Below are 12,860 nucleotides of genomic sequence, written 5' to 3' on the forward strand. Positions count from 1 at the left end.
GTACCCCTCCCCCACCTCCGTTGCCCTTTGGTAACCCTAAGTTTGTTTTCTATGTCTGTGAGTCTGTTTCTGCTTTTTAAATAAGTTCCTTTGTATCATTTTTTTAGGTTCCACATAAAAGTGATGTCATATGGTATTTGTCTTTCTCTTTCTGACTTACTTCATTTAGTATGATGATCTCTAGGTCCATCCATGTTGCTGCAAATGGTATTATTTCATTCTTTTTTGTGGCTGAGTAATATTCCGTTGTATCTACGTACCATATCTTCTTTATCCATTCCTCTGTCGACAGACATTTATGTTGACTGCATGTCTTGGCTACTGTGAATAGTGCTGCTATGAACATTGGGGTGCATGTATCTTTTCAAATTAAAGTTTTTCTGGATATATGTCCAGGAGTGGGATTGCTGGATCATATGGCATCTGTTGTTTCCTGAGGTGGCAATCTGAACTACACATGAAATTGAAGGTGTACTGTGGCTGTAGCTTTTCATAAAAGCAAGACAAGTGTGTAGACTTTTTCTAGTGCTCCTCTTGGAGCACCATTTGCCCTGCAGCATTAGGGACAATCTATGTTTTCCATCCTCAGCACACTCTGGTGAGTTTACTTCCTGAATTGTGCCAACATTCCATATGTGCCATTTAACCACTTTACTCCTAGAGGCATTGCATGTACAGAACTCACTTTGGAACAATATGCCGCTTTCCTGCTTGTTTGCCCAAGACTCCTAGGAGCTTCCTGTTATCCATCCTCAAGAGCTTGACTTTTCACTTCTTAGATATTTAAGAGATTTCACTGACTGTTCATGAGTCAAATTGCCCCGACTAAGGAAGATTCCTAATGAGAATAGCTCTTATGTTCTCCATTTGGGATGTACCACCTTCTCCCTAATTTTCGCTTCCGGTGTCAATGCCAATTCTTTTTTCACAACAAAATAGGGACACTGATCCCAAGGTGACTTTGTTTAAGTAATGGTCTTTGGTGTGGAACCTTGTCAAAGACCTTTAGAAAATCTTTCTCTTTCCACCCCTTTTCTTCATCCTGTTATATCTACTGAAAATGTTCTTTAAAAAGATCCCTTTGTATTTAACTCTTTGGTGCCTCCGTTCTCCATAGCCAAGTCCACCATCTCCACTCACTCATTCAACTCCTTAAAGGTTTATCCAGTGCCAGGGCTGAGCAAGGTCTGAACCCACCTGGTACTGGCGTGCTTCCCACGGTGTACATTCCTGCATACCCCTGAATCCTTCTTTGTGACAGGGGTCACATTTGCAATCTGACATAGTAGCTTACATACCAATAAATTCCAGTGACCTAATTTCACCCTTCGGTTCCTGCAAAACTCTCATTGAGCCGCCCTCCACTGGGTGATTTATCTAGATTTATTATGTCAATTCGGCAGAATAGCTCTGATACAACCACTCTTGGGTTTAATAGCAGTAATCTTGCATTTCCAGCAACAATACAGGACTGGTAATCTCCCTAAGACCTTCTGCATTAAAAGCTAAGGTTTAAGAATTCACCCGTGAGCTATCATCATTTCATCCTCTGGAGAGCTCTCTGTCCCAACATCATCTGTGGTCTGTCCTCTTTCTTGAGTTAAATTGTCCTCTCTGAGTAACATTGACATATATACACTACCAAATGTAAAATGGATGGCTAGTGGCAAGCTGCTGCATAGAACAGGGAGATCAACTCGATGCTTTGTGACCACCTAGAGGGATGGGATAGGAAGGGTGGGAGGGAGGTTCAAGAGGGAGGGGATATGGAGATATATGTATACATATAGCTGATTCACTTTGTTGTACAGCAGAAACTGACGCAACATTGTAAAGCAATTATACTCCAATAAAGATGTGAAAAAACAATACGGAAATTACTCCTGAAATTAACCCCAGACCATTTCAAAGCACGGGGTTTTACAGATCTTGAACTACTCTAAAGTAAATGTTGAAAATGTGAACTGCATAAAAAATAAAAATAAAAAGAATTGTTCTCTCTGACTCATTGAAAGAAATTTGCATTTGCTCTTCAGGTCTCACATATAATACTCTTCAATTTCTCTGCATTTTGAAGATTACTTTATCACTATATTACTCCTATTCTTCCACCCTTTGTAGACTCTCCTGTTATTACTTGAACCATATTTCAGCTTAGGAAGAGAATCTAATTACTTCCTAAAATAAAGTTATTGATACTTCCAGTTATCTGTGCAATTGGCAATGCAGGGGATATGGAATAATTTTGAATGAGGTGGTTTTTACAGAATCATTGCATTTTTATTACAGCTACCTGCCCTAAAATTAGTGAACCACTTAATCAAAATTCTAGGGCACCTATTATAATGATTAATAGTCATTAATTAATATAAGGAATTTATTGTTCACTAACGCTGAGTGAGACAGTGTGAGGCACTGGGAATTCAACTAATTAAGAGGACATAATTTCTGCCCCCAAGGATCTCACAGTGTGGAGTCGAAATACATGCAGACACATAAATAAACAAATCAAGGTCATTCAGTGATAGATGAGTGACAGATGCCAAATAATAGGTAAAAGTAAAGGGAAGAGTGATTGCTTCCACATCAGGGGAAGAACTGTTTTCGGAGCAGAATTGAGCTGAGACTCCATGAATGGGTGGGAGAGTCCTGAGCAGAGCATAGGGGGAAGGGCATTAACAGGGCAATGTGGTGTGGAGTGCAACAGAAATGGTAGCAGATGAGCCTGGAGAAAACAGATAAGGTTAGAACTATATCCCGCGGGCAAACGGAGGCAACAGGGTTTTAAATAATGAAGTACTATCATACCTCGGTATCTGCAGGGGTTTGGTTCTAGGACCGCCTACTGATACCAAAACCCGGGGATGCTCAAGTCTCCTACAGACAACCCCTATATCCACCCACGTTTGCTTAAATCCACAGATGCAGAACTGCGAATACAGGGCTCTGACTGTAACATGGTCAGATCTGTGATATGAGTGTGCAAGCAGAGAGATCATTTAAGAAGTTATTACAGGGCTTCCCTGGTGGCGCGTTGGTTAAGGGTCTGCCTGCCAATGCAGGGGACACAGTTTCGAGCCCTGGTCCGGGAAGATCCCACATGCCTTGGAGCAACTGAGCCCATGTGCCACAGCTGCTGAGCCCGCACTCTGGAGCCCGCGAGCCACAACCACTGAGCCCACATGCCGCAACTACTGAAGCCTGCACACCTGGAGCCCATGCTCTGCAACAAGAGAAGCCACCGCAATGAGAAGCCCGCACACCGCAAGGAAGAGTAGTCCCCGCTCGCCGCAACTAGAGAAAGCTCCCGCGCAGCAACGAAGGCCCAACGCAGACAAAAATAAAATAAATACATTTATTAAAAAAAAAAGAAGTTATTACAGTGTTAAAGCAAGAGCTGATAGAAGCCATGGCAGTCGGAAGGGAAAGAAGGAAGTGGGTTTAATATTACAGTGAAGTGGGTATATTTGAGTACCTCAAACATTTATTTGGGTGGTAGTGAATTAAGGAAGAGCAAAAAATCAAGGGTGACCTCTTGCCCAGAATTCATTTCTGGGTAACTAGGTACATGGTGATTCTGACAACCCGAAGAGGGACTGTAGGAGGAAGAGCAGGTTAGTAGTTAAGTTGGTCAGAGTATTATGAGAGGACTTTGAAAGATAATGAGTTCTACTTTGAATATACTTGGTTTGATGCAGGATATCCAAGTGAAGATTTCTAATATGTAATTATGTAAGTCTGGTGCTTAGGCTTAGAAATATAAACAGGATAGTCACTAGCATATAAGACTGGGTCAGTTTTGCATTCTGGCTAGCTGCCTTCTAGGTACTATGCTAAGAATGACAGCAACAAAGATGAATAACAAATGATTCCTCTCTGGAGTCTAGTAAGGAACAAAGACACAATAATTTATTATGTCTTATTCTTCTAATATGTCAGATATCTGAATCTTACTCATATAAATTACTTATTCTATATACTAAACCCTTGTCAATACAGACTCTACTTACCTTTCAGCTACATTATTATTTTAAATAACTCTTTTGATCATTCTTAAGAGTAGCAACCACCAAAGAAATGAATTACTAATATGATATGCTGTCTGGTTCCAAGGATATAATAAACAGTTTATTCCAGCTGGAAAAATCAGTTAGCAGAAATATTCTACTTCTTATAGAATGCCCTTTATATCACATTTTGTGAAGGACAAGTTAGTTATACCTCTTGAATCAACAAAGATTTGGCTGCTCTCATGTCATTTAGGTAGGAGAACTATTCAAAAGAGCTCTTACTTTTGCCGCTTTAAAATACCAACTCCCTTTGAAAAGTAAATGTATCACTTTTAAGGACAGTTGGCTCGTGGGTAGGAAATGATTGTTGAAAAAAAAAGTGTGATGGCGGCTGGGCCCGTGAGCCATGGCCGCTGAGCCTGCGCGTCCGGAGCCTGTGCTCCGCAACGGGAGAGGCCACAACACAAAGATTTGGCTGCTCTCATGTCATTTAGGTAGGAGAACTATTCAAAAGAGCTCTTACTTTTGCCGCTTTAAAATACCAACTCCCTTTGAAAAGTAAATGTATCACTTTTAAGGACAGTTGGCTCGTGGGTAGGAAATGATTGTTGAAAAAAAAAGTGTGATGAAAAAGTCTCCATATTAACCCTAACCCTTTTAAAATTCAGGAATTACCTGACACACACAACTTAAGATTTTTCTGAAGCCTTGTTTAAATAAATTATAGAAGCTGTGGCATCATCATACATAAAATTATTTTATGAAACCCAAAGTGAAAAGAATGTTCCGTAATTTTCATCCCCAGGTAAATAGCACATATTTCTTCGGCTACCAGTCTATGCTTTGAGCAAGGGGCACAGACAAAGAATAACTTAGAGATTCTGCCATCTCTTGAATGAAGGAAACATCGAACAGAAGAGTTTTTCAGAAACATGTGTTGAACCGTATTCATAACCTTTTTTAAAATGGATATGTTCACATAATGCATGCAGCTCTGTTGTCCTATGGTTTCTACAGAATAGAAAATGTCAAACTGTGTTACTGGACATTCTTCACGTGACATCTCTTTTTTTCTATCATCATTAAACAGGGAAGGCCATGGTAAAATTTCAGTATTTGCTGTCAAAATGGCTTTAGCCACATTGTGTGGAGGGAAGATCATGGACAAATTAAGATGTAAGTTATTCTCTGTGTCTCTGTTTGCTTTACCCCTCCTGTATACCACGTTTTCCTCTACCCCATTCCTGCCAGGTCCCCCTCACCATTTGTGACTTTCCTCATTCTATGAGGTTGTTTGAAATATAATCTTCCTTGATCCTTGGATTTTGTCGTAGAAATGTTTTCATATTAGATTAATGTCAACGAAGTGAATGTTTTCCTTCTACGTATGGATTATTATTTTTTATAACCTGTTGAGGCTCACCAGTTAGACTGTTCATGATACTAAAGTAAGATATACATTCTTTCACATTCATTGTACTGTAGGACTGCCTCACAGGCATAAGTCCATCACCATAGGGAGTTGAAGACCATGTGGGGCAACCTTCCATTTCTCGATCATCTCAAGCCAAAGTTCCCGGCACATTTCCTCATTCTTCTCCACCAATGCTGTTCAAATCACTAGGCACTCCAAAGTTTCCAAAGTAGACATTGCCAGGGTGTCGGCATAGGAATTATGTACAGAAACTATAAACTGAGAATTAACTGATGCCAATGAAGACATGATAGCTAGAGTGTTGAGTGATTATGGGCCTTTTGTGTACATTTTGTCACTAAATGTGGTGGTTTTTTAACCAACAAAACAGTGAGAGTTTTTCTGATTTGTTTGCATGTTTTAGGTAAAGAAGCTGAGACATAGAGAGTTAATCACAGATGGTACCAGGAATTGAACCCTGACTTTTTCCCCGTACACCAGTGGTTTTCAAATTTTAGTATGTATGGAGTCACCTGGAGGGCTTTAAAAAAAAATGGATTTCTGGGTCTCATTTCCAGAATTTCTGATTCACTAGGCCTAGAGTGGGTGTATAGCGGGCAAGAATTTTCATTTCTAACTAGTTTAAAATCATGTATATGTGGCTGTTTTGAAGAAAAATTGCCATGTAACCCTCTCCCTTCCCCTAAATATTATGAGTCTGAGTTATAATGCCGTGTGACAAAGCACTGTCATGGGAATTGGGAGTCCCAGGTTGCAGGCCCAGCTGTGTGACTAATCTTCTGATTATTCTGTGGAAGTCACTTCACTTCTTTAGTCCTCAACTTCCTTCTCCATCCTAAATTTGGGGATTTTGTTAGGTACCTGTAGGGTCCCTGCTGGCTGCAGGCCTCCATGACTCACGGCCTTTAGGCTCTTTTGTCACATGCTGCCTGTCAGCTGCTGAATGTAATCTCTCGCTTCTTGATGCACCAACAGAGGAAGAATAAAGAAAGATACCGGGGTCCGGGGTCGGGGTGGGGGGGACCTTGATTCCTTTGGAATTTCCCCAGACGTGTTCCAAGAAGGGTTATGTCATTGGAGCAGTAGATAAGGGGAACCCCACATAACCACACATCTTCCCTCACTCCCAGGAACCTCCTTTCATGGACCAGCCAAGTGCAGTCAAGTTTCAGAGAAGCCCAAGCAGACCCTACAAGGTCCAGTTCAGTCTCTCTTCAGTTAGCCTGAAAGATGTAAAACTTTAAAGACATCTACCTCAGTACTTGATTGAAGATAACAGCTAAATTAGAAGGTGGCAGAAACAATGTCCTTTTAAAAAAAATAACTTAGAGTAATCCCTAAAGCATTTCCTTCAGGGTTAGGCTGGGAAGAGAAAGTTTAGCAAAATGAACCAGGGCAGAAGAAGAAACTCCTGAGGGCCTTTTGCCTACTGACCTCATGTCACCATTGGCCACTTATGCTGAGGACAGTAGGTAAAGGTTTTTTTTGAAGTCTTAAGAAACATTTCCAAATACTTATTCAATGTTAGGCACCTGGAGAAAAGGGTCCCTTAATAAAATAAGTTTGAGGAAAACTGAACTCCTCAGAGCCTTTCACTAACCAGGTTAATGCTGTGCCGTCAAGGACCCAGGTGCTTTCCATCTTTCTACTCAGCTCTCCTCTGTGTCAGATTTTATCCTTCTCCTGAAGGTAAAAGGGGGTACAGCAATTTCAGGAGTCACACCCACTCCAGAGGCCCCCAGCCCTTACATCTCATGGCCAGGGTGGCATCACAGACCAATTACTACATCAACCACTGCTGACAGGAAAGGAATGCCCTTGATGGTCGGGGAGTCTTCCAGTCATTCTCACCTCCTGGGCTGAGAAGGGCCACTGCTTTCCCATAGCCCAGGAAGAAATTTGGGGCCAATAAAGCTGAAGGGAATGGTGGTTAGGTAAGCAACAAACAACATCAGCACAGTTACAAAATTCAAGATTTAACTAAGTGTTCGAGCAGATCTTTACCACTTGTCAAATCCCTCAAAGTTCTCCCGCAAGTCTGGGATTTCAAAGCAAACAGCGTAACTGCTCCAGTGCTGTTTTCTCACCCCATCCCATCATTCACCAAATACCCACGAACAGTGAGCAAAGCATGCATGCTTTCAAGTGGCCAAAGTCAATCCTCTGCAGCTCAGTGAAAGAAGTCACAAATGCACGAGTCCCATTGGAAAGAAACTGTTCTCCAGTGTGAAGAAATAAGCTTCAGAGAGTCACAAATTCTGTAGAGAAACAGACTGTGTGATCGCAACATTTCATGGTACCTTCTGGCAGAGCAGCAGACCTGAACGTGCCCCGGTTCTCTGAATGAGGAGTCACTCTTTATGTAGTTAATCCCAGAAAGGTAGTTTTAATGGTTTCCAGGTAAGTCAGTTGAAAGCAATTTGGCCAAAAACAATTTAGCTAAAAGCAGTTTGGTTGGAAGAACCTCTCCAAAATGTTAATCAGAAATGAGTATCCTTAGTCACCAATATTTCAGTGATTGAATGAACAAATTGAATTGTTCAAACAGAATGAACAATGTTCATTGGCTGAATGAACAAATATGGGCAAATCCACCCACAGACAGCCATGGTTGACTCTTTTTTTTTTTTTTTTTTGACTTTTTTTTAAAATAGATCTTTATTGGAGTATAATTGCTTCACAATACTGTGTTAGTTTCTGTTGTACAACAAAGTGTATCAGCCATATGCATACATATGTCCCCATATCCCCTCCCTCTTGAGCCTCCCTTCCACCCTCCCTATCCCACCCCTCTAGGTGGTCGCACAGCACCGAGCTGATCTCCCCGTGCGATGCGGCTGCTTCCCACTAGCTATCTCTTTTACATTCGGTAGTGTATATATGTCCATGCCACTCTCTCACTTCGTCCCAGCTTACCCCTCCACAGCAAGCATCATACTCAATGGTGAAAAACTGAAAGCATTTCCACTAAGATCAGGAACAAGACAAGGATGTCCACTCTCACCACTCTTAGTCAACATAGTTTTGAAAGTCCTAGCCGCGGCAATTAGAAGAAAAATAAAAGGAATACAAATTTGAAAAGAAGTAAAACGGTCACTGTTTGCAGATGACGTGATACTATACATAGAAAATCCTAAAGATGCCACCAGAAAACTACTAGAGCTAATCAGTGAATTTGGTAAGGTTGCAGGATACAAAATTAACGCACAGAAATCTCTGGCATTCCTATACATCAACAATAAAAATCAGAAAGAGAAATTAAGGAAACACTCCCATTAACCACGGTTGACTCTTGGTAAGTGGAATTGTGGGTTTTCTTTAGTCTTCTTTTGCTGGCTTGCATTTAATCATAAAACAGGCAGAGTAATGATTTTGTAATAAGCATTGCTTTTATAATAAGAAAAATAAAATGAAAGGATATGGAATGTCTTGGGATTTTCCTTCTTTAAATTCTAATTCACTTTAAGCCAATATGCCAACTGCGCTTGTTTGGCAGTTTTTCTATTTTTGTACATAGGAATGAAAGAGATTTAGTTCATTCCAGCTAGCCCCTTCATGTTGGAGAACACAGGGCAAGAATAGTTGGCTGAAAATAATATAGAAATTTTAAAAAGCGGAAAAGTAGAAAACAGCATAAATTTTAAAGCTGAGTTTTAAAAGCTGCTTTAAATGCATTAAAAGGGACAACAACCCCCATGTTGCATCCCAACTTCCAGTACTCAGATCCACCAGGAACCAATATGCAGGATGTTCATCAGGTAGCAGAGAGTGTGAGGGCGCTCCCTGCAGGCGTGGGACATAGCTACCTATACATAAATGGACCTAATATAATATATTCTGTTTCTGTCAAACTGGTTTTGGTCTGATTATGGGCTGTTAAGGATCTTAAGGAATTCTGAATCCAGTGCAATAAGCCTGGAAAGTCAGGTCCTATTCTAAAGCTTCTGGGGAGGGCTGGTTTATGGCAAACAACTTGTATTTCCTGAGTTTCTATTATTGAACAGGTTGTTCAGCCTCCAAGCTTACCTCCAGGGTAATATTTCTAACTTGCTGGCCTGCCTTTAATTCTTCAGTACCTCCTTCATTACTGATTGTTCTTTATACTTGGCCTAGAAGTCCCCTTTGTAAGGAAATCTTCCCTGCCTCACTCCTCCCTCTAGGAACCCTCTCTCTGAGCTCCTGCTGCACCCTGTACACCCTACTGCTCCTGTACTCACACCACCTTGTCACCGTACATGACGTCATGTCATCCAGGATGCAAGCACATCTCTGTCATCCCCAATAGACTGGGACCTCCCAGAGGGCAAGAACTATGTCCTGATTTTTCTGTATAACCATTGCTTAGCACAATTTCATGTTTATTAGTTGCCAAGTTAATTTTAGTTTAATAAATCAATGAATGTAAGTTCTTCTGAGGTATCATTGTAAAGTGCTGTAGGAAACACAAAGGTAATTTAGACTATGATTTGGAACCTTATAGAGATGTCCTATCGGGGAGGCAAAGTCTAAACATGCAAGATAAATGGCAGAAAAGTGTGATATAAAATTAATAATAAAAACAGATAACATTTCTGTACCATATACTAGGTGCCAAGCATGCATCTGTGTGCTTTTCATCTAGTAACTAGCTTAATCCTTGAAACAGCCCTCTATATTATATAGATACACATATATTTCATGTTATAAGCGTATTACATATATATGTATGTATATATATATGAGTGTATATATATATTAAAAAAACAGAGGGCCCAAGATTAAGGTACAAACACATACCATGTTGAGAGCTTCCTCAGAGTCCCCTCATTTCTTTTTAAAAACCTGAGTGGTCATTAACAGCCACTTTCCTTTAATCCCAGGGACTTAGCCCTAGTTTGGCTATTGCTTAGTAGAACTTTATCAGTACAAATGAATTTAATATTAGCTTCAAGTTTGTGAAAGGTCACTGTTGGTACCCCTTCTGCTTTTACTCTAGTTAGAGATGTTGTTTAAATTATTTCAGTGGGAGATTTGAAAAGCCTAAGCTGCTTTTCAAAATGTGCCCTGGCCTAGAAAATCCAAATCTAGAAGTTCATCAGGATGGCCAAATTATAGTTAACCACCCGGCCCCCAAACAAACAACATGGCAGCTTTAATGGGAAAGTACACTTACTTCTTCAAGGTTTCTTTTTCCTCCTTTTGATTGGAATTCTTGAGTTTCTATATTTGGAATTGTACAAGAGTTTTGTTTTTGGTGTTTTGGGGTTTTTTTTTGCTGTTGGCAACTTCTTTTTTTGACTAGTTATAATGAAACATGAGAGATGAAATTCACTAAGTAAACAATATTGTGAAAGTGAATGAGAACAACATTAATTTTTGTTGCTCATGTAGAATTTCTTTAGCTTCATAATTGATTAACTATTTTAAACACAATAGAAACCCTTTGTAAGTGGACTGCTTAAAGAAAATGAGAGCCAATTCACATCCTCCAAACATAATCCAATAAAAGCCTATAATATGCTTAACATCTGGCTGCGGTGTAAAACAATGCCCCCAGATTACATTTTGACCTTGAAAAATTAAGTCCAAAGTGAGCAGAGTAGCATATTGACTTTACAACAGTTTATCCCAGCAGCTGTGCTGGCCTAGTTACAATCTAGCATGGTGACAAACCATATAATAGCCAACCCTTTCCTTCCAATAGTGATCTCCACAGAGGAATTATAGAGTACCTTGGGAAATTATGCCAGTAATATTCATTAAGTGCCCACAGTGGCAGAAACTGAAGAAGAGAGGTTCAGTGAAGCCAGTGGCTCTGCTGAGAATAATCTGGAACCCTGACTTTACCTCAGTGATCGTCAGCAAGGCCAGGCTTCCTCTTGACTGCATGAGACAAAAGACCCTTCCCCATAAATCAATTGCCTTCCACCCAGAACACTATGATTTATAGGAAGTTTTCTGCTTCTGTGGGAAGTTAATCAAGTGTTTTCATTGCATCCTTATCCCCATATGTCTTTCATTTTTCAATATCTTAAACCAAAACCCAAACCTTTTAGTGACAATATAGATGGGTAAATAGCTAGCTTGCTAGATACACACACACCCTAACATTGTCGTAATATTTTCATTGTGTATTTCAAAAGAGGTCGGCGTATTTCTCACATGTACAAAAATTCCTCCTGTTGAGTTATATATGAGTTGATAATTGACCTCAAACTAAAAATGTGATGTTCTCTGTCTTATCAAAAAATTTGCTAATTTTATCCAAATTACTAGTTAATGCTGTATGCCAGAATCATCTACAGAAAGACACCAGAGAAAACACCATGCCAGGAATATCTCAGCATAAAAACTAGCTTTCATATTATTCTTTCATAATAAATTATATATGTAGTTTCTGCCACATTTTTTGTTATTTGCAGTAGATATGTTGAACTAAAACAGTGGGGAATCTTTATGTGATGATTAAAGATCTTTCCTTTTCCATCCATCAGATATTTTCTCAATGATTTCTGACTCCAGTGGGGTGATGGTTTATGGACGATACGATCAGTTCCTGCGGGAAGTTCTCAAACTACCCACAGCAGTGTTTGAAGGGCCTTCATTTGGTTACACAGAACAGTCAGCTAGATCCTGTTTCTCTCAACAGGTAGGAGAAATCTTGTTTAAGGAAGTATCTCTCAGTGGCTGCTCTCCTGTGTGTCACTCCAAGTCACTACTTCTTCATGGTAACTTGTAGTGTATCTTCCAGCTTCTGACAAATGACCTCTGAGTCAGTAACTGAACTCAACACATTTGGATAATAATAATAGGTGGTGTTTCCTGACCATGACCAGGCATCATGCTAAATTCTTTATTTACATTGTCTAATTTAACCCCTACAACAACGCTATACCCTCAGAAACATTATTACCACCACACTATCAAAAGGGTTGAATTGTTACTCAGCCTCACATGAAACACGAGTCTGACCCAGCACCGAGCTTCACCAACGTTTAGCAAAGGAGACAAGAAAGGAATCACAGCACATGCCCCATGCCATCTGGGAGGCCCTAAATCTTCCACTACATTGGGGCTCAGAGCAACATGTTTTAACTGGGGGTGGTACAAGTCAGCCAAGGGAAGCTGCTTAGTTTGGGGGACTCTCCGTGTTTATATCTCTCCAGTCATGTGGAAAATCTACATGTCTAGAACTATTCTTCAGCACAGCATAGTGGAGATTTAGAAATCCATAAACTGAAGATTTGTTTACAATTTTTAAAAATCCGAACTAACCAAGTATGTCCTCTAAAAGGATCCCTTAAATAAGAAATCAGTGCTTAGCAGCCACTGAAAAGCTACATTTACCCCCAGCTAGTAAGCCTCATCTGTCTATCTATCTGTCTGTTTAGTTGGTGATCTAAGAGGTCAAAGATGGTGCCTCGGGCATCCCTGTA

General features: G+C 40.2%; 1 protein-coding gene across 24 annotated transcripts in view; it reads left to right on the top strand.

Annotated features, from left to right (window-relative positions):
* Positions 1–12,860, top strand: part of DTNA (dystrobrevin alpha) — a 390,047-nt gene that overhangs the window by 304,881 nt on the left and 72,306 nt on the right. For all 24 annotated transcript variants that reach the window (XM_028480006.2, XM_028480003.2, XM_028480001.2 and 21 more), the window contains 2 exons: positions 5,101–5,186; positions 11,919–12,073. In XM_028480006.2, the coding sequence (XP_028335807.1) occupies positions 5,101–5,186; positions 11,919–12,073 (241 nt within the window). The remainder of the gene's footprint in view (positions 1–5,100; positions 5,187–11,918; positions 12,074–12,860) is intronic.

Source organism: Physeter macrocephalus, chromosome 19 (genome assembly GCF_002837175.3).
Source record: "Physeter macrocephalus isolate SW-GA chromosome 19, ASM283717v5, whole genome shotgun sequence".
Taxonomy (NCBI): Eukaryota; Metazoa; Chordata; class Mammalia; order Artiodactyla; family Physeteridae; genus Physeter; species Physeter macrocephalus.